Source organism: Hippocampus comes, unplaced genomic scaffold (assembly GCF_001891065.2).
Source record: "Hippocampus comes isolate QL1 unplaced genomic scaffold, H_comes_QL1_v1.1 scaffold359, whole genome shotgun sequence".
NCBI classification, from domain to species: Eukaryota; Metazoa; Chordata; class Actinopteri; order Syngnathiformes; family Syngnathidae; genus Hippocampus; species Hippocampus comes.
Window position 1 is genome coordinate 535,602 of NW_017806274.1, and position 22,377 is coordinate 557,978.

A 22,377-nucleotide genomic window follows, 5' to 3' on the forward strand; every position below is an offset into this window, starting at 1 on the left:
CCCATCATTCTCCACACCACGCGGGAAGGACGAAACCGGGATTTGAACACACGACCTCGAAACATTAAGATGAAGAAACAATCAAAATGATTTTTAATATCGAAATTCCGTCGAAATTGACCTTCTGCACAATATTTTCCTTTGTGTTTGATGAAAAAAAAAATGTATAAATGAACGTCAGTTTTTCAAATGAATTACAACAATGAAATGAACTTTTTCTCTTCTAATTTCACGAGACGCACATGAATGGACCAAAAATCTGTGGGAATGTTTGGTTTACGAGTAAAACATTTGCCACAGGGAGGGACACCACTTTTGAAAGGGTCCAACAGGAAACACAGTACTTGACTTTAACTGGCTCTCATATTTATATAAAATCCATTTCATGGCAAATTTTGCTTCAATGCTTGACTTTATGGTGCCACTGGGTGGCAGTAGACACCACAGAAAAACTACATGAAATACTTTAAATGATTTTTTTTTTGTGTGTGGGAAAAATCCAACGCAAGATGTTATTGTGATAGCTGTTCATATCTAGTGCAAATAAAAAAAAACTAGAGATATTTCTATTTCTGCACAATTAAAAAGAAGCAGAGACGAATGTAAATAGCTATTAAAAGGTTTATTTCAACAAGTTATCAATTGAAATTGATAAGAGAACGTTCACCATCACAAGTACACACTGAACACAAGATCACACCCTGGTTGAGTAGTACAACTAAAACAACGCCGCTTGATGACTTGACAGGTGACTGAAACATTGTTGAATTCTCGCAGAGAATCATAATGTCATGCAGAGAGCACAAAACCGAAGAAAAGAAGAACAAAAATCATCTTGGATGACTACACAGTAGTAAGCCAGTAGAGAATACATTTTAACATCACGGCGGAACCTATTTTATTTCTGGTCGTTTTCTCGAAAATTCCGCAAAACTTTGGAACCGTTCAGCTATTATAAAGAACTATGAAGCACAACACCTAGAACATACAAATGTATCTGTGATGTTTTTCCTACGCGATTTCATTGAAAAGGAGCAACCGGAGGAGCATCATCTTGTCACGTGTGCGGCATGAAGCTATTTACACTCAACTTCAAGAGGAAAAGGAAGGCGCCCCCACTTAGTGTCAACCGACCATGTCTACCAAAACATGAACGGGCGTTGAATCAGGAGGCCATCGCCATGACGACGCAGGCCGACAATCACAGGCAACAATCAACTACGGGCGGAATGTTGCTGGAAACACGAAGGCTTCTAAACGGGCCTCCTCCATTCGTGTGAACGGCCAGAGGCTACGCGTGAACATTCTCAGAACGGCCCAAAGCGACGATAGCGGATCCCAACAGCGCAGAATTCAAAATAAGTCCAATGGGAACATCGGATTCAGCCATTTGTGTGCGTGTTTGCGTGTGCGACAAAAGCTGCCACTGCTTGAAAAAAGGTAAACCCGTCGTTTCTCTGAAATGTGCAAAATACAGAAAGCAAATCAAAAACAACAACAAAAAGATAAATCGATCGCGCTGCTTTATATAATGAAATAAATACAATAAATAAAATGTGCAAAAACACTTGTATTGCAACCTCTTCACGAGGGATGGGCAGCGGACTCAAATTTTTTCGGGACAGTAAATTAATCAGGAACGACATCACTCTGAATGTTCTGAACTCCCTTTTCCATGCCAGTGTCTTACCGAACAAATTGGTGCAGTTGTGTCATCTCATCTATAAGCAGTGAAGAATCCTCCGATATTTGTTGCATTTATTGAAGGATTCCTCTTCCCTAAAATTGGTCCATCAAATGTATTCTTGGTTTTCGTACTCATGATTCTGCTTAATTCCTGTTTCACAAACGCAATAATAATCAGAAACCGATGTTTCGACATGTTCCGGTAAACATTAGAGTGGTCAACAAATTTTTACTTCATGTTTTAGTCAGAGGCATGATGATTTTTTTTTTTTTTTGGTGCTGATTCCGAATCTGCTCGTTTTTCCCCTAGCACAAAAGCTTTTCATAATAACAGTGACATAATAATAATAATACAATAAGTAATATAGTCATATAGTTATTAAAATTGACAAATTAAGGGTTAGGAATATCTTTCTGAAACGTCAGCTAAAAATTACAACGCAGGATTAAAAAATAAAAAAAACATCTATATTGGCCAGTGTTTATAGGTCAAGCTTAAAAACAAAAAAATTGCTGAAAACCGGACATGCTAGAAGGAAAGAAAAAAAGGGAAATCAGCTTCAAAAATACATTTGGGGACACATAAATCCATCTCTGACTAAAATTCTCTGTTGACCATTATTACAGTAAAGAACTTGACTTTCCCTTTAAGATTAATAAATTAAGTTAGAATCGCATTCCAATACTCGTAAAGTGCCATTTCCTGTTGTCACCGTCACATCACTGTTGCCTTCAGAGAATAAAACGGACCCAACGTAAGGAGAGAATAAATAAATGTGACAATGGTCCAAAGTGAGGCAGGAGGACAAGCCCTTCCCCGTGTTTGTGTGGGACACCGAGACACATCGAACAGGGGCGGGGGGGACAATCAGCTCCCCGAAGGCAGAGAGTTGGGGGCGCCGCTCAGTGGCTGGTTGTCGTCTGTGCTCTGGTTGGACGGGGCGGGCGCCGAGGACGAGGAGGAGCTGACCCCGTTGGAGGTGCTGACGGAGCTGTGCTGGATGGCCTCGCTCTGAGGGCTGCCGGGGAGCGACATTTCCTCGCAGCTCCCGTCTTTGTCGGCGACTGCAGTGAGGGGGGGACAAACGTCTTGGAGGAGCTGCGAAAGGCGCCAAGCGGGACGCCCAAGTGCGATTGGCCCGCTCTCAAAAAGCTTTTCCGTTCGTCGCGATTACACTGCGTCTCCGCACCCTTCCATTTCATGAAAGCTCCCAATGTCAATTTAAATGTCCATCATGAGGGCATCCCCCTCCCCGCCCCCACCTAGATCCCATTTGTTTTTTTGGTTACCTTGCCAACGACTGCAGCGACAGATGATTACAGCACCTGATTTTAATGATGCTCACACTAGAGAGTACGCAAGACTTGGAGTCAAAATGCCACCAGCTGTTAAGGCACTCGCCTTGAATTAATTGGATGCTGATGGGGAGGAGGGAGAACGAAGGCTCGGCTCTCCGGTTTGTAACGAAAGAAAGCGGGCTTGAGACCCCGTGCATGAGGAGGGCAAAAACATGACCGTGAGTGTGTTTGATGCTCTTATCGTGTGCGGTGCAGTGGAGAAATAAAATCTATGATATGAAATATCAACACCGCACCACACATAACCCAAGAAAGAAGAAATTGAAAAAGCCACTTTGACTGCTTTCATATTTCGGCTAATACAGGCCGTAACAATATTTATACTTGGAATTTGGGAGTTATGTGTCAGTTGTTTGAGGGGGAGGGGGAATCATTTTACTCAATCATACACAGTAGTTATAGGTGGAAACTTTTTTTTTTTTCTTTTACTTCTTCCCACTAAACTGTGCTGAAGAAGGCAACTGTCACTGTTCTCTTTTCTTCACTGTTTAAAAAAGTTCAACATTTACAAATATCTCTATTATGTCCTCATATCAATCAATCAACTTGCAAATCGGGAAAGACTGATCATTGCACTGGTCTCAAATTTTCCCATAGCTTTCAAAAGTGTGTTTAAGAAAAAAAAATCGGTTATATTAATACCTTCATATGCACCTGTCGGGAGACTTTCTTCCGTTAAAATTGATTCATGAGTGTGGTTAATGAATGAGCCTATCACCCCCAGCAACCTCTCAAATATCTGCCTCTCCTTTTTTTCCCCCGCACCTTTCCTTCTCTTTTGTACATCAACGAAGCAACGTCGCAACAATTTGTGAATCCGTGGTTCCCAGGATAATCTTGAAGAGAAAACCCAGGGTTGGAGCCTTTGCTTTCGTTCATCCCACGGGAGGTCAAATGCTTTATTTTGGCCCTCATTGTCGGGATAATGCGGTAGCTGTTTATTTACCCCACTTACAGAGCATAATGGAAGCTAATATCGCTCATGAAAGGAAGCAGCTTGTTTTTGCAGCCATCTTGAGAGTGCGCGGATTGCAAATTAAGGTGCAAATGTCCTGACTTTGACCCATTCATTTCGCGGTTTCATCATCTCGAGGGTCAACCTTCTCAATATGTCGTGTTTGACCCAAGTTCAGGTGAGCATAATCTGCTCCAAAAAAAACAAAAACGTGAAGTGATGTCACGGGCCTCAAATAAGCTTCTACCTGCTCTCGCGGCGAGCAGATGGCCGGCGAGTGTGCCAAACTCAAGTTGGCTAACTGAAAGGACAGTCTTGAGTAATTTCTTCCCACTTGCCACCGCACCCAGGCAGAACCGTGAAGGAGGAAGGCTTATTTGGGTCTTGTGGGTGAGGCAGCCGCGGATCAGCCAGAATGAAATGAGGCACTTTACCAAATCAGTCATGTCAGAGTCTGACTGGACTCCAACTGAGATTTCGAGTCTGGAGAGAGAGCCCGTTTGCTTCGCTTTGCTCTATAATGAAAAGTGATTGGGTTTCATATCTAATAAGAGTTCTTATGGACAAATGAATCAAATATCACTCGCCTCAACCCTTTATTGGACATTTGTAATTTAAGTAGGTGCTGGAAAGCGTGTCATAACCGAATTATATTCATATGCTGTTGATGAGGAATTCTGCTAATTAAACAAGGCAAAATCAGTCACATCAATCTATTCACTCATAAACGAAGGAGTATTAGGGAAGGCAAAAAAAAAAAAAAAAAGAATAAAGTTGTAATATAAGAAGTCGTAATGTTTTCAAGACTAAAATGTATCATTGGGCAGAAAAGTTAAGATAATAAAGTCATTTTTCTTTTCGTCACAACCTAATGATCCAGTAAAAGATCTCAACATTTGGTAAAAAAAGAAAAATGGGGGCGGCCGACCAAATATTTATTTAGGTGTCATATAAGAAGCTTAACAATTGGTTGCTTATAGTTACACCACCTGTGGTCCCTTAGATGGATTCAACTACTGTAGCGAGGATTTGTTTCAAAGTACACCTGTCTAATAATATGTCAACCTTTCCCAAGTTGAGGGAAGACAGGGGAGTGCGTGCATGTTGTCAATATCTGTTCCCGTTGCGGGCTGCGATTCGACGGAGCTCATTTTTTTTTTTTTGAGGAGCTGGCGGCAAGAGGCCCGGGAACGGAGAATAATAGCGCATTACTCACTGTGATAGCCGGACTTCTTCTGCATGGCCGTCACAGGACAATCTTTATGAGCCAAGAGGAGCTGCTTCAGCTGAGCCACTTCGCTTCTCAGCAGGGTGACTTCACTCTTATTCGGGAGACAGGAGACACACGGCAACGCTGTCAAATGACGCCGGTAGTTGGACGACTGGCACAATATGCACATGTCAAAATGAGGGGGAGCATTCTACAGTGGAACCTTGACATATGAGTTGTCCAACTTACAAAGGTTTCAAGTTACAAACAAGCCGTGGCTTGGTTGATTTTTTTTTTTTTCCTAACCATATTGTCTATTCTGCCCTCCCTGAGTGAGTGAGCAGTTTGATCAGTTTTTCCAAAAGATCCCCAGTGTGCTCACTTCAAGCTTTTTACGGCCACACCCAAAAAATAAAATGTCAATATTCTCCCGCCTGTTTTTTAGGAAACCAATCTTTCATTAAATAAAACAAATGACATTTTTTGCTTTTTTTTTTTTTTTTTGGGGGGGTGATGAACATTTTTTTCTCCCCCTTTTGTCGATTCAGTAAACTCTAAATACAGAGTCATGTAAAATGTTTTTATATTAACCGAACGATTACTGGTAATCATATATCAGACTTATATTCTGCCATGTATCAACAGCAGCCTCAACAAATAAATAAATAGATCCAGATCGCTCAAGCCATATATAATATTATGTAGTGTGCTTTGAAGACGGCTGGCTGGAAGGGATCTCATGGCATTTCCGTTCATTTCGATAAGGAAAGCTAATTTGAGATAGGAGTGATTTGGTCACAGAACGAATGAAACTCAGAAGTCAAGGTATCATACTACCATTGTGCTCCCAAACAACTCTCTGCACACTTGACACTTCAATCGTTTAAATGTACAACAAGCTAATGGCAATATATCTTCAATAACCCAAATCTGCAAATCCTCAGTCCAGTCGAAGCTCACTTGTGCTCTATAAAGCGAGCTCTGTAATTGTTGGTGCACCTTCGTAGATGCTGCCGAGATTTACATTCGTGCGTTAGAGCTCCCAGCGGAGGCGGGGATTTCTGCATGTTGTAAAAATGAAGAAGAAAAAAAAAAACGTGAGGCTGAAGGTGACTTTAACTGGATTTAGAGCAAACGGGGCGCGTGGAAAAACCGGTGGCAGATTTAAGCTTCTCCCCCCTCCTTTAAGAAGCGGCAAGTGACTCAATCTATTAGTCTAAAAGGCAGCACTATACTGTATTTGAATCCATCTGTTTAACTAAACTGGGGTTGGCAGGATCAAAGTATTGTAACACAGATTTAAACACAGCCGGATTTACCGTTTGTATTACATTTGCGCCGCTTTGCGAGCCTGATTAATACGATACGTTCACGCCGTCTCTCCACATTCAGCATGACACACAAGGCAATGAGATCCAATACAAGGACGGTATTGAAAACTGCCAAAGTGTTGCTTCATCGATGTGTTCACAATTGTTGTAATTTTGGAAGGTAGCCAAAACATTTGAAACAGCTCTCGGGGCGATGCAGTGAAATTCGACATCAGTGCAAACAACAATAACAGAACAATATTATGTATTGTATTTATATCATTATGACAACAATCAATCGAGACTGAGGATCATTATTTTCTTAAAAGATGATTCGATTGATCAACCCATCCATGAATCAGATATAAAATGAAGTATGCTCCTCTTTGGTTACTTATGGAGGGAAACGAGTTCCTGCACAATAACCTATCACACTACATCGCAACGCAGAGCCGGAAACTTGCTTCGGACTCAAGAGTTAAACGAGTTTGGGCAAATGGGTTTTTGCGCGATGCTGGGAGTCCTGAGAGCTGCTGGCTCTGACCCTCGTTAAAAAGCAAGTTAAGGATGATGTTCGAGTAATTGTGGCTCATTAGAGTGTTTTGGTGATCAGCTGGGCCGTGTCTGTTTCAAAGTGCGCTGCTCATTAATGTCTTTGTACAAAATGTTCTTTTGTACTCTTTCCATGTGTCATTTCCTTCTTTGTACTTGAGGCATAATACTATCCGTGCATCTTAAACGTGCCTCCTATTATCCTCTTGATTTGAAATGGCATTTCCTTTGTTAACTTGCTATTCACCTGAATGTCAACTAATTCGACCTTCTTGATGTCGTTCCCCTTCTACAGCATCTACTCCTCCTCGTCCCCAAAAAGATGGCACCACGTAAACATGATTTAATTGTCCGGAACACTGATGTGCCGAACCCCCCGACAAACACATCAACAGAGACGATACATGACCTGCTTCGAACTTGTCAGCATTGCATTCTTAATTGCTTGTAACGAAATGAAGGTTCAAGCAGACACCTTTCCCTCTGAGAGTTTTGAGGCCATTCGGTAAACTACCGAGACAGAAGCGAGGACACGCTTGTGTGCGGCTGACATCTGGAGGATACATCTTTATTGACAGCCACGTATCGATGTAAAGGCCCCCAACGCATACGCGCGCCGCTGCTGTCGTGCGGCATCACTTATTAATGGGCTTTAATGACTTCATCACGACAGCAGGCAAAGTCTGCGCACGTTGACAGGAGAGCGCATACACGCGATGATCATCGGCGGAGTACCTGAAGTTGTCCGTTTACGGAGTTGAGGTCGTCGGCCTTCTTCTCCAAGGACTGCACCCACACTTTCCTCTTCTGTCTGCAGCGCGAGGCTGCGGCCCTGTTGCGCTCCAGGAACTTGCGCCGCTTCTCATCTGGGTCGTCGCTCGTGGTTCTGCGCCGCCGACCGCCGGTGCTTGGGGGGTTTGACGCAGGGGGCGCCGGGGAAGCCTGCAACAAATTCATAAATCACGTGGATGGAAGTAAATAGTGCGAAACCCATTGTGTTTGTTTTTGAGACCCATGTAAAGACGTTGGCAGTCATGAATTCATTCTTTCTTTGGCTTATCCTGTTCCAGGTTGTGTGCAGTTGGGGCCGATCGCAGCTGACTTGGGACAACAAAGCCGTGTACACCCTGGAATGGTCACCAGTGACTCATAAAGCGTGTAGAGTCAGAATTGAACTGACACTGCCTGCACCAAACTCGGATAAGTGAACCACTACACCACAGGTGCCAAACCCTTTGAAGGCCGGTATCCTGCATATTTTAGACGTTTTGTCAGCAAGCTCTGCAGGAGCCTGATAAGGATCGAAACATTTGAATAAGGTGTATTGGAGGTGGGAAACATCGACAACACAAAAAAATGGTGTATATTAGACCTACGTGTGTGAGTAATGTACTTACGGGTGTCTCTGTGGTGGAGGTGGCTGGCTGCTGAAGGGAATGTGTGGAGAGTTCTTCACTGGTGGGTGCGGGCGGGTTAGAGGCCAGACCGAGGGATGTGGATGGAGTAGGAATGGGGATCGAGGCTGGAGAAGCAGGAGCAGCAGTGTGCGTTATGGCGCTGCTCTGGACTTCACTGCTGTCACCGTTGATGAGTGGAGGAAGCTGCTGGCTAGGTGAGCCTTTTGGCTTCTGGAAAAGAAGACGCATCACACGTTCCCATTAATTTCATCGTTATTGCAGCTGCCAACTTTGTGTGAAAAGTTGATGCCCCTTTGGAAGGGGCACATAGGCACAAAACCCCGACACTATAAAATCTTATAAAAAGTCTTTTGTTAAAGACTTCACAGGCGCACGAAAGCTCATCGCTAAAATTTCACATATTTACATCCCAAGGCCTGGCCTTCATTCGGAAAAAAAAACCATTCATAGAGAAGTTTCTGAGTGACTCAACACATGAGCTGACACCCATGTCACTCACCAGGCTAGGCCCCACCTTTTAAAGCCGTACACATACAAAGTCACAGACACTAAGAGAACATCTGCACATCACATGCATACTATTGTGGCGAACAATGAAAATTGAATTTTAATCCGGTGCTGGAGAAGCAGGAGCAGCAGTGTGCGTTATGGCGCTGCTCTGGACTTCACTGCTGTCACCGTTGATGAGTGGAGGAAGCTGCTGGCTCGGTGAGCCTTTTGGCTTCTGAAAAAGACGACGCATCACAAGTTTCCATGAATTTCATTGTTTCTGCAATCGTTATTGTGAAATGTTGATGCCCCTTTGGGCAAAATCTTATAAAAAGTCTTCATGTTAAGGACTTCACAGGAGCGTGAAAGCTCATCGCTAAAATTTCACATATTTACATCCCAAGGCCTGGCCTTCATTCGGAAAAAAAAACCATTCATAGAGAAGTTTCTGAGTGACTCAACACATGAGTAGGAATGGGGATCGAGGCCGGAGAAGCAGGAGCAGCAGTGTGCGTTATGGCGCTGCTCTGGACTTCACTGCTGTCACCGTTGATGAGTGGAGGAAGCTGCTGGCTAGGTGAGCCTTTTGGCTTCTGGAAAAGAAGACGCATCACACGTTCCCATTAATTTCATCGTTATTGCAGCTGCCAACTTTGTGTGAAAAGTTGATGCCCCTTTGGAAGGGGCACATAGGCACAAAACCCCGACACTATAAAATCTTATAAAAAGTCTTTTGTTAAAGACTTCACAGGCGCACGAAAGCTCATCGCTAAAATTTCACATATTTACATCCCAAGGCCTGGCCTTCATTCGGAAAAAAAAACCATTCATAGAGAAGTTTCTGAGTGACTCAACACATGAGCTGACACCCATGTCACTCACCAGGCTAGGCCCCACCTTTTAAAGCCGTACACATACAAAGTCACAGACACTAAGAGAACATCTGCACATCACATGCATACTATTGTGGCGAACAATGAAAATTGAATTTTAATCCGGTGACTTGATTCATCGATGAGATGCTCGACTCTAAAACTATTTGACTGCCGCATCCCGAACCGCGTCCATTCTTAAATGTACTTCCTGAAGCTCTCTCAGCGTACAAAAGACTGATCAGCACGTGCGGGCAATTGCTAGCGATGATAACTCAACACCACGAGCACAGGCATCAAATCAGCAGCCAACAAGGTGAAAGAGAATGAGCCCTTCGAAACACTAACAAAGTGAGAGGCGATACATTTACATGAGAAAACAGAGGAGCGCATTATTCTAACAAGTACCTTTGCCAGCCCAATCTATCTACCAAATGAGTTTATGGTGTAATACCCTTCCAGAAGCTCTTCTGGCAGAAACAAGATATTATTCTCTTGGAATGGCCTCGAGAAAGAGGGGGAAGCCAGTCAGATTCATATTTCATCTCTGCCATGGAAAGCTCATCAGTGTAATAACCCTCCCTCTCATGGGTGTTATTCAACCATCTGCTACTATATTACTTATCTTTATTTTGCAACTAATTAACAGTATAATCTTCTAAATTCAGCAAGTTAATTATCATTATTGTGGTCTTTGCAGCATCATCAGTCCTTGTAAAGCGCAGTCGCTGCGCCGCCCTCCCTCAAGCATCCCCTCCTCCCCCCGTTCTCCTCTCAGGTTGAGTAGGGGTCTGTTTCGTTGACGTGGGCTCATTAGGTGTTTGCTGATGAGCTGAGTGCAGTGGGAGGCGCCGGGAAAGGGAAGAGGTGGGGGATGCAGGTCAGGCAGGATTCTGCTGAACAAAAAGGTTCCATGCAGGGTGAGGGCGACTTCATGCGTCTCGCTGAGCGTGTGCCAGGATGCCCCCCAGCTGGCTTTCACTAGTAGCCCCCCGCACTCCCCAGTGAAGTGCTGTATGCCATCTCCGCGTTTGTCATCTCCGCACCCCGTGATTCCGAACAACACCCCCTTCGCCGTCCTCCTCCTCCTTCTCAGTCGGGATCAATTTCGCCGTGCCAACAAAAACGCTTCCTGTCCACAGTTTATCTGTTAATTTCAAGCAGCAAGGCATGCTGAGAACGCTGACAGGTTCTGCGAAATGTGCTTCATCACAGTGTCACATATTTTAAAAAAAAAACAGATTCCAGATTGAGCAACATTTTTCACATTCTTTAGATACTATTACCTAGGCGCTACCGAGGGGTTGTTCAAAAAAAAATAATAGAATCACTGATTTATAGCGCATGTCGTACACAACAAAACATGCTTCACATAGTGTAAATAAAACTACCGGTACATTCGAACAAACATTCAAACATTTAAAAGCAGAGTGAAAGAGCTTTAAAAGCAAAGAAATACAAATTTGCTTCCCAAAATTACTGAGTTCTATAAGTACCCCCCCCCCCCAAAAAAAGAATAAGGCATACATTTATATAAAAAGATCTCTACAAAAAACCTTTTAGTCTTTTGACAATTTCTTGTGTGTTTTCCACTTCCAAAACATAGTTTTACTCAAAATTTGGCCAGGTCATGAATAGCGGAAGAACAAAGAATTTAACAAGTGCTTTCGCAATATAAACAAACGCCATTGAAAACATTTCTTCCTTTCGGAAGACAATGAAGTATCTTCATCCCACAAAATGGGATACTGGCGTGTATGGAATGTTATATTCAAGTGAGTCACAAATATTTGATGTAACACTAGAACAATGATAAATACCAGCTTTGCCTCTGACTGGGCGGGCGGCGGTTGTGGCGAGGGGGGTCCGGGGATGCCGGGGACGTTAGGCACTACGGTGACAGGTCTGACAAGCTGACAGCAGACACACAGAGAGACGCAGCAGCACAAAATTAGTCTTTCCCCTGTAGAAGGCGGACTCATGCTCCCCCCCACAACACACACGCACACAGGCAGCAGAGTTCCCTCATATCTCAGCCTCATTATGTCGGATAGCCCGTTATTTTGTGGAGGCGGCGCCGCATGGAGATGCTGTGTGTGTGTGTGTGTGTGTGTGTGTGTGTGTGTGTGTGTGTGTGTGTGTGCGCGCTCGCTAATGAACCTCTGCCTGGCTGTGTGAGAGCATATGGGCAGGGAGGCTGAAGAGGCGATGAGAGAGCCAAGTTGGAGGTCCAGAAGCAGAACTTCTCTTAGAGCCGCTGATGAGATGTTGCTGGGTCGGCGGTAGAGCTGAATGATTTTTGGTTTGATATTACGATTTAATATGCGCTTATTTTTTTTTTCCAAGGTCGTCTTCCCATCTTTTTTTCTTAACAAACAAGCAATATATTCATCTGTATTACAATAAACAATTTGGGATTTATGATACACAAATGGTTTGGTCTTTGGTCTACAATATAGTACAGTGTTTTATTGGGTCTGGTATGGATCGATGACATTTCAGTGAATGTCAATGGGCAAAACTGAGTAAATGTACAAGTAAATTGAGCTTGGTCGCAGAGCAAACTAAATTCGCATGTCCAGGTAACATTTTATCGACATCCACCTTGCCGCACAAAATTCACAAGCCTAGCCCGAGCCGCACTTATAATGGGATTGCAAAAACGCATTAACGCAAATCCAAGTGCTCTGCCAGAAATCAAGAACGTTGATTCGACATGAACAAGGACAAATGACAGAGTGTGTTGGACGGGTTCCTGTTGCGCTTCAGCCAATTCCCGCGTATTCGTCACGGCCATACAGAGTCCATTACTTTCCTCGCGCACTCCCCGGATCCAAATTGACTGCCAAATTTGCCGTGCCAATGTCGTAAATAGTCCCCGCTGTCCAAGAGAACGGGAGACGAGCAAGGACAAAATGTGGCATTAATCAATCACTAAGTGTTGTCTGAACAGCACTTGAGGAGCACTTGCGTTCGTTGGCACGCCGATTCGCAACATGACCCTCATCTCCCTCACTGGCCGATCACAATTAAGAAGCGGGTCTAATGTTTTTGAAAGCATGTCGGGAGGTCAAGTGAGAGCAACTCGCTATGCGCATTCACAGTTAACATTTTTCCTGGGAACAACGGGGAAATACTGTTGCGGTCAATGTAATTCATGCAGAGAATAGTACAGGAGAATAATCCTTTTGATAAACAAAAGTAATTGTCGAGTGTGATCAGATTTTGGCAGGGAAAGGAAGAAATGAATTAGCATGCAAAAACTATGCAGATCATTTCTAGTTCTTTGAACACAGCGTCAATAACCAGCGGAGCACTCACTGGGATCGCAGTGGGAATATGTACACTGGAACTGGTAATGGCCGCCGGAATGGCAACTGGCATGGTCTGGCCGTTAGGCAGTTGTAAGAGCACTGGAAAGGTGCCAGACACTGGCCTGCAGCAGGAAACAAAAGACATCATGGTCAGGCCCCGCCCCCCAAAAAAGACAGTTCACAGTTTAAAGAAAACACAAATTAGTGACAGTGGTGGCAAAAATGTTCTGTCACATTCAAGCTCCAACTGATGAGAATGAAGAAACACCCAATAAGCTCAAGCAATACGACTGCGTTTTGCTGGGATGTTACCGGTAAATGATATGAATGTTGATTGTGTTTAGCAAGTAAGCCTTTACACCTATTCGTTACTATCTGATGAACAAATCACATGGACACACGGCACGCCACCAACAGGCTGTTTTTCACGACATAGACTACACACAACCTTGCATGTGAAGAGCAATTCTATTCTTGAACAGAAATACAGCCACTTTCTCGAGCGTTTAAAATTCAAGTCAATGATAACAACACACTGGGGGTTGACATTTTTCATTTGGAAAGAAAAAAAAAAATTACGACAGCCAAAATGAAGATTCTGTAAACTGCACTGAAATTAAAGACAGAACAAGCACATGCCCCACTAAGACAAAACTAGCACACACCAAAAAAAAAAAAAGTTACAATGAAATAAGATTTGAGTAAATCAACTATGATTTTGTTCTTTCTAAAACGGACATTCTGAGTTACTTACACTATCGGCCTACTAGTGGATGGGACCTGGGTAATAACAGAGCTAGTTGGCGATGGGAGCGCTTGCTGTAAAACAACATTAGCCTCTGAGGTTGCTAGGAGTACATTGGGAACTTGGAGGGATGCAGGATGGACTATAGCGGATGTTGGCAGCGAGGCTGGCTGCAAACATAAGTCCTGGAAACACCACACAACATCTCAGCTGCAACAAGAGCGGACAACACGTGTCCTTGTTTTTCAACTCGATGTTTACAAGGAAAGAGATGAAGAAGAGAGAAAATGTGATTAGTTTTCTGAATATTCTCATAACAATTCCCTATTGCTATCAGAAACATCTTTCACCTCAGGTAGTGATGACAATACAGTGGAAGTTCCAAAGTTAAACACGCTGGTTTGCTTTGAAATTTGTTCAAATTTCAAAAAGTGATTGACCCTTAAACCGAAATCCCTGATTCCTCCCCACCCGCAAAATCATATTTCCAATTTCCAGCCTCATGACTGATTATATGGACATTAGTAGGAGTGGATTTAAAGAGGCAGATCAGAAACATATGCACTCCGCGACATAAGTCTAGCAAAGAAGAAAAGAAGTGTTTCACCTTGTCGTCGTCGGTTGTAGATTCCGGGTGAGGCAAAGGGCTGCCTCGATGGGCCTCGAGGGCGGCGGTTTCTTCACTTTTGTGGCGTACGACAGGGGTGGCGAGCGGTGACAAATCCAGCGGTAACTACAGAAAAGTCATGCCAATGAGCGCGTTAGGAATGAACAGCAGAGACACAAATTCCAGATGAGCTGATGGGTTTTCAACCTTTTTAAGATCATCTTCAGCCCCCTTTTTGAAGTCGTGATCGAAGGGGCTTGTGAGTTCATTGAAGAGCCCCACCTCCTCACAGTTCTTCAAAAAGCGTGTTGGGGTGGGTGTTTGGTCTGCAAGGGAAGGAAAGGTTTCAGGACATACACTGGGTGGTAAAAAAAAAAAAAAAATCAAGCACGTTTCGGTACATTGTTAGGTTTTACCAGCAATTATGACACTGTCGGTCCTGGCTGGACCAAATTTGAGGGTCATCTCATGTTTGTGCTTGTGGACAGCCAAGTGGTCTTCATTTGTAAATCTCTGGTAGAACAAACAAGACAACAGGAAAACGACATGCGGCATTCAGACAAATATGCTTTATTACTTGGAGTTAGTTCATTTGAATCATGCAAGTACGGAGGGGAACAGCTTGACTTATTCACTTCATTATTTTAACAGTTTGTGTTTTAAGAGCCATTTTTCCAAGTGAGGGATATTATAGTGAACCCTGGATTATCACAGGATATTCCTTCCAGACCCACGGGCAATAGGTGAAAACCTGTGCTTTGCTTTTTCTTTGGCATTTTTTGACACTTCAAAATCTTCATCAAGGGGTATTAAAAAAAAGACAGAACAGCCAATGGACTGGTTGGCTAAATATAACTTCTATCATCGTTGTTAAATACATATGACTATCAATCAAAATTGACCACTTTCTAAAGAGGGCTGTGTGACACCTTGTCTGTCATTGTGAAATTTACTACACAATTATTTTGTTCTACAAAGAAACATGAAGTGGGATCATTAAAAGTGGAGTTACCTGTCCACAGCCAGGAGCAGTACATTGGAAAGGTTTATCATCACTCATATTAAGCGTTTCCAGTTATGTCAGCCTGTAACGGGATCAGAAAAACAAGTAGTTTAAACGGTGATGTGGTGTGTTTATCAACGAGACTGAATGTTTCGTGTGTAGACAGAATTTTTATTGCAATTTAAATTGTAATAGACAAACGGGAAGGAGGCTGGCTACCAAAAAAAAAGAGAAAAGATGTGGACAAAGCAAGTCAAAGATGGGCGGTTACTACAGTTGTTGACACCTATGGCTCATCATAACACCACATCCTCCTCCGTCTTGTTATTCTTGCACAGGGCGACTGTCACCTCTCGCTCCGGTCTACGTTTGAGACTTTAACACTCAATTGGTCATCGTACGAAATGGTACAACCACAGCATCACACAACGGCGTAAATTCAGTTGTTTTCATGAAAATAGCCGTAGCCCCGCGTGAACATACAACCGTCGCCATATTTGGATTTAAATACTGCCTTAACAAAGGGGGTGCGTTTGTTCAATTAAATAGCAAAGATTACACATAAATTTGCCAGTCACCCAGGCACGACGTGATGCTAGATAGCGTTCTAAGCATTCCTCCAGAGATGTGGACTCTACTTACCCTTACAACCAGCCACTACCCTGCTAGATTTTTCCAAAATCCCACGTCTGGTGCCAACTATCGCGAGAGGTGGTCGGAAGTTTCCGCATTCGTCACAAGAATGACATCATTCACAGCAAGAAAACATCTCTCGAAACGAAGCTTTTCAAGGTTCCCATGTGAGCATAATTTAAAAAAAAAAGTAGGCTGCGAGTCGCCAGTACGCATTAAAATTAATCTTTATAATTACACAAACCGGAATGGGCTATTAGACGTAATTAAAAACATTGTATTGTATTTGGGCTCTTGGTTTCAAAGTACTGGACTACGTACAGTATTGTTCCTTCCCTTAGTTTTGAGTATGCCAGTAAACCTTAAATTTCTTTTTTTTTTTTTTACATTTCATTCAGAGCTGGTTTTCTTTTCATATTTCACTGATAGCTTTTCTAAAGACTTTGGCAATTCAGAGGAACTTCTATATTTCAGACACATCGTAACCAGAAAGTTTACCAGAGATATTCCTTGTATAAAGACTACCATCAACTGCATTTTTTAAGCATCTGTTAATTTGTCATCATGTTTAAGGGTAGTGTTTGCATCCTTGTAAATCCTTCACACCAACTCAAATAAAACTAGAGCCAACATTCAATAAAGGTCAAGCATTATATCCTGAGGTCATTTAAATGTTCTAAATTTATTCAATGCCATTTACAAAAGCCACTCACCTGCTGCCCAAAAGCAGAACTATTAAACTGCAACTCAACCACTGACTTATGTAGGTGGACCCAAAAAACAAAAGCTTCCATGAGATCTCTCAGGAAGCAAGGCAAGTCTTTGGCAGCTAATCGCATAATAGATGACATTCAGACCAGCTGCTTTTGGTTGTTTCCAAACTATCCCCAAACATAACTTTGTTAAACAGCCAAATACATGCATTTTAATCTTGTAATGTCTTACATTTGTAAAATACATGTTTTCGCTCATCTTGACAGTGCCTGAACGACTTTGAAAATGTACATTTCCTTGACACCAACACGGAACAAATTTAGGAAGCCACAAAGTGTAGTCACATCTGTAATGAAAGTTGGACAGCAGAGTTTTACATAGCAAACAGGATCAGGAAAGCGACCATCAAACAGAACAGTCCCATGGCTTCAGACAGGGCAAATCCCAGGATGGCATAGGAGAACAGCTGCTGCTTCAGAGATGGGTTTCTTCAAAGGTGGGGAAGGAAAAATAAACCAATGAATTATACTGTATACAGTGTTAATCTATAGCAGGCATGCATAAAACTGAGGCGCACCTAGCATAGCCAATGATCAGACTGCCGAACACGGTCCCGATTCCAGCACCAGATCCGGCAACACCGACTGTGGCGGCTCCGGCACCGATAAACTTGGCGGCGGTGTCAATGTCCCGGCTCACTGCGCTTGTCTGGAAGCCCCTCAGTGTGACCTGAGCGAGGGGGCTCTGTGGCATCACAGCAACAGTGCTCTGCAATGAAAACAGGTGTTCACAGCGCTTCCTGCCATATTCGCAGATCAGCATACATGAATTCATGATTTGTTTTAGGGAATCCATCTCAGGTTATTCGTGGAAGGCCACACTTATTTACCCCCCCCCACCTATTTGCCTTTAAAAGTAAAAAAATTGTGGGAGTGATAAGCGAGTCAATTCAGACATTTTTTTTCCTCTTCACACTTGGGCGTGGTCAACTTTACTGTCAATTTTGAACTTCTGTTGTGCTACAAATAACGCATCTTCGTTTATCTATGCCAACGACAGGTAGAACAATTCAAAGCTCTTCCACTCGATCCCAAAGGGGATTCCAGTATCCAATGAACCGTTGTCTTTTGTGAATTCAACCCTCCATATTGCTTAACAAGTCAGACAACATTGTTTGCTATATGTCGAGGTGTTAAGTCGTGACTGGCAGGGATCATGTCTATGGCTAAAATATTTTAATGATTACCTTCTTAAAATATTGTCCTCTGACATATTTTGACAAAAAATATTTTCCATAAACACCTCCTCAGGTTGCTGGCCACCTCTGCAAAAAGCAGCTCCATCCATAGATAAACAGATCCTTCTACTTCTAAAATGAATGTGTCTACTCAGTATTTTCAAGTTCCTTTAAAAATAAAAAAAATAAAAAAGGGGGGGGGGGTCTGAGGCATTATTTTTATTAAGGTGGTGACAGTTCACATATCTTTAGTCACAGAGAGGCTACAAACAACCTGAATGAGTTTTTGCTCTTTGCGTATTAAAACCGAGGAATTTTTAATAATTTCACCAAAACAGCAGCAGAGAGGCTGGCTGTCTTGATCAAGAGCCACAAGCAAACATGCTTACCTCTGTTTTGACCTCAGGCCTGGACAGCACAGAGGCAGACAGGGGTCTATAAAGAGCCCGGGAACCAGCACGGACCTGCAACAGCACAACATAATCTCTCTGTATGTCCAGCAGTATTGTACCAAGTCTTAGATGTGGCATATTTGTAGCAAGTGACATCAATTATGTGTCACTTGCCCATGAGGAGAAGCTAACAGTTTGAAAAAAATTATCCCTCAGCAATGTTGATTAAAGCGAGCTAGAACAAGTGTAAAAACTTGTTTGATAGAAGCTTGGTGTTCTATGGTGGCATAGGCTAAATGACCTTTGCCAATAGCTCCACCGTTGCTCATGACTGCAGCAGGCTCACAATAAAAGCAATTTTGAAAAGTTTGTAATGAATGCAAGATTGCATTGTCGAAAAAAAAAAAAAACACTTTATGAAATGGTTGTATGACAACGACTGTCAAAGTCCGTGTTAGCATTAGCCACCTAGCAAAGCTGCAGATACCCTTGCCATTCAAGCTGCAGTCAAGTTCATTCATAGGCCCGCCGCGGTTTGACGGCGAGATTCAAAGCGCAGGGCTTCAATTAAAATCGTTCAAATACAAACAGAGGGAAAAACTCACCAGAGCCGGCGAGGAAACGAACTTTGCACAGGCGTACATTTTCTACTTCAAGTAGTTTTTAACCGGTTCGGTCGAATCTGGTTGAAGCCCGGGTCTCTCTGAGGAGGGAAGAGCAGACAGAACTAAGGTCAAACGAGTGTTAAAATGATACACAGAGAAAATAAAGCAACCCGTATTGAGATTGGTATCTATTCTACAGCCTCTCGCACTTTGCATGCAGCAATCCTACGTTTGATGAAAGGATGATAAGGGATATCGGATTATGTTTCTCGCACGGACTGCCATTTCACACTTACCGACTGCAGAGGTCGAACCACAGTGACAGAGTGCGCATGCGTAGCGGGATATGTCCAGGGACCCGGATGATGACAGGAAGGTCATTTTGAATGCAACTTTATTTACACGTACAAATTGACACTTTGTGAATGCAACCAAATAACAATGTGTATTTATTTAAAAAATAATAATTTGCGATTCATACAACTATAATAAATTTGGGTAGTAAATTATCACAGTGACAATTTGTTTTAATGAGACGTTGGTCAATTAATTATTATTGGGGGTCAATTTTGCTTTGGTGGGACCTATCCAGTTGTCTTTGTTGTCATGCTAATGAAAATAACGTGGTCTTAAAGTGCTTTAATATGAAGGTTGTACACAGAAAAAAACTGTTGTGGCGTCAATTTAGCACACCGTCCGGAGGGAGGGGTTTCTCATGGCAGTGTGGTTGCAGCTGACCGGTACTTCCAGGCTGATAGTGGAACTTCAGGCTCCCGTGTCACCAGGTGGATTTGTAATCATGACGAATGACTTGGCAGCAGCTGCTCTGTGGTGGAAAGGTAATGAGCGCAGGGGGTCACTAGTTGCCGCATGCTCACTTTTCAGGGAAGTACAATAGCTCTGCAGGTATGATTGCTTCACTTTCCCTAAAATCATGACACTATATTACACCGCACGCACAGACAGAAGAATGATTGATGCATATAATCATCAAGGGCTAACAATCAGTCCATTTTACAATAAAGTCACAGATTTGTTATTGAATATTTATTTTACCTTTCTAATAGTTGAATATTTTAAAAATGTTGTACTCAAAAGCTACTTCGTTTCTCTGCACACATAAAAGAATTCCAGCATTTTTGTGCTCATTCATTCCCATACATACACGAACAAGAACTGAAAGTATGACCTGCAAAAATAAGGCCATTCAAGCAAATGCCCAGTAGAGGCCGCAATAGAGTCTAATGAGCACTGTTTTTTAATGTTGCTGGACTCGATGGCAATTGGGCAAATGCCATCAGCAGAAAACGTTGCTTGACAGCTAGATATGTGATCCTCCTGATATTCAACTCAATAATCACCCCAAATAAATACTAACTCGACTACACCCACCCGCCAACCTACAGACAGACAGATGGTCAGATAGATTGATAGATACTACAGTACTAATAATACTGGTCAAGAGCAAATTTTAATCAGAGATGGCTTTTTGTGTGTTTGGATGCTGATTTCAAACGTTTTTAGCGGGCTCATCAAGTTTTTGAGACGTTTGCATTTTTTTGTTTTTAATATTGACCTGTAAAAGTTTGCAAACGGATTTTACAATGTGTTGTAAATTAAAGCTGTGACGATTCAGAAAAAAAATTCCACCTGTTGCTGAACCTAAAAATTAATCAATATTACAAACCGTTACTATATTCCATTTCATTTTATTGTTATATTATCATTCTTATGAAAACCGTAAGTGCTCGAGAAAAAGATGAGAGCAGATTCAGAATCAGTGCAAAGAAATTCATCTGGAAAAGTTTGACATACTTGTTGACCATATGTATGCAAGTGTTTAAATAGAATAAAATAAAATGCAATATGAAAAAAAAAAATCCAAATGCTTCAAATCCAAAGTATTCTACATTACATCATGTTTCAATCAATCGATCTCTCTCGCTCTGCATCCACACATCCATCCAATTTTCTTGGCCGTGTCCGAAAGCAGATTATTTTTTTAAAGTGCGCTGCTAATTTCCTACGTCTGTGAAGTGAACTGTCCACTGTAGGGCTTGCGCCAGTAGGTTCCCACTCGGGGCAGCCCCTTACAGGTCATAGCTCACCATATGATAAAACATGAACTTTACAATGAATTAATTGCAAGGCGTCGAATATCAAAGCGGCCGTTAACTACGCCGGGTCAATGTCACACTGTCTAATTAACCGGGCCCTGGCTGTGTGGTCCTACACGGCTGTGGAAGGAAGGTGGAGAGAGGCGGCCATCTCACACATACACCCCCCCCCCCTGACCCCCCCACTCGACACCTTCCACTTCCTCCCACTCAGAAGCAAGCACACACCCGCTGTCTGACTTCTTGCATAGAACACTCGGAGACATTCCATTTGCATGCCGGCCCCATCAAGCTGGATGCACTCAGACTGGTAATAAAAGGCATTGACCCCCTTAACCTTTATGAATTACAATTTGTGCCTGCAGCGCGTCCTGTCAAGAGGCCTCAAAAAAGCAGGCACCTCGCTCGGGCGGGGTGTGCGCATGTTGTTTTGCAGTTGTTAAGGAGAGGGGGAAAAGGTTTTTACAGCTCCTCGTCGGAGCTCCTGACAAGCCGGGGAGGGGTTGGGGGGGTGGGGGGGGGGCTGACAGCGGAAGCGGCGTTGGGGAAGGACTGCAGCCTCGCTGATGGCTCAATGCTAATCTCCATTCCTGGATGCTGCATGGAAATACACGCACGGGCTCTTTTCTTTTGTGTATCACTGGCTGTATGGCTACACTTGATCTGTGTTCCACCTCGCCACTCTGCCTCGCACATACCAAAGCAGCCTCTTTCTACTTTTCCAAGTTCAACTGCATGCAGCGAGTAGACCTCAAACTAGATAGACTGTGATGAAAGCATATGGCTGCCTTTGACGCAGCAGCTCGTCTGCATGATAGAAAATAGCAAGCGACATTTGTTTTAGATGCTCCCCCCGCAAAGAAAAGAAAATAACAGTAGTTTACTTGAAAGATACGCACATGTTGCTCAATGACATGTTGTTCCAAAGGTCTACCACATGATTACTGGTTTTGCCGGGCCTCTATGATTTGTGGCTTCTGTTTCTCCAGTCACTTCTTTGATTTGGTGGGATTGCCAGTTGGGTGTTAACGGTTTTTTAAAAATAATTTTTGCTGTTTGCTAAGTGTTGAAAGGTTTATGAATATTTAAACAAAGCACTGATCACCATGCAACTTCTTCCAGACTTTCAGACCGCATTGGAATTGGAATTAATAGTCGG

At 42.9% G+C, this 22,377-nt stretch overlaps 2 protein-coding genes across 3 annotated transcripts; both read right to left on the reverse strand.

Annotated features, from left to right (window-relative positions):
• Positions 1–1,918: 1,918 nt before the first annotated feature.
• On the reverse strand, positions 1,919–16,708 carry atf2 (activating transcription factor 2). The gene is made up of 13 exons (XM_019857605.1): positions 16,163–16,708; positions 15,530–15,602; positions 14,934–15,030; positions 14,725–14,843; positions 14,518–14,643; positions 13,920–14,095; positions 13,173–13,287; positions 11,672–11,764; positions 9,488–9,572; positions 8,470–8,534; positions 7,808–8,014; positions 5,217–5,322; positions 1,919–2,751 (listed from the first exon to the last, which is right to left on the reverse strand). The coding sequence occupies exons 2-13, from the start codon at positions 15,575–15,577 to the stop codon at positions 2,555–2,557; spliced, it is 1,434 nt and encodes a 477-aa protein (XP_019713164.1). The 5' UTR covers positions 15,578–15,602; positions 16,163–16,708; the 3' UTR covers positions 1,919–2,554.
• A 493-nt stretch (positions 16,709–17,201) lies between these two features.
• atp5mc3a (ATP synthase membrane subunit c locus 3a) lies at positions 17,202–19,500 on the reverse strand. 2 transcript variants are annotated; one of them, XM_019857602.1, is made up of 5 exons: positions 19,398–19,500; positions 19,102–19,199; positions 18,494–18,568; positions 17,445–17,635; positions 17,202–17,355 (listed from the first exon to the last, which is right to left on the reverse strand). In XM_019857602.1, exons 2-5 carry the CDS (start codon positions 19,138–19,140, stop codon positions 17,241–17,243), a joined length of 420 nt encoding a protein of 139 aa, XP_019713161.1. In that variant the 5' UTR covers positions 19,141–19,199; positions 19,398–19,500; the 3' UTR covers positions 17,202–17,240. The 2 variants fall into 2 exon arrangements, with proteins under 2 accessions (XP_019713161.1, XP_019713163.1); XM_019857604.1 differs by lacking the exon at positions 19,398–19,500 and adding an exon at positions 19,311–19,388.
• Positions 19,501–22,377: the final 2,877 nt, after the last annotated feature.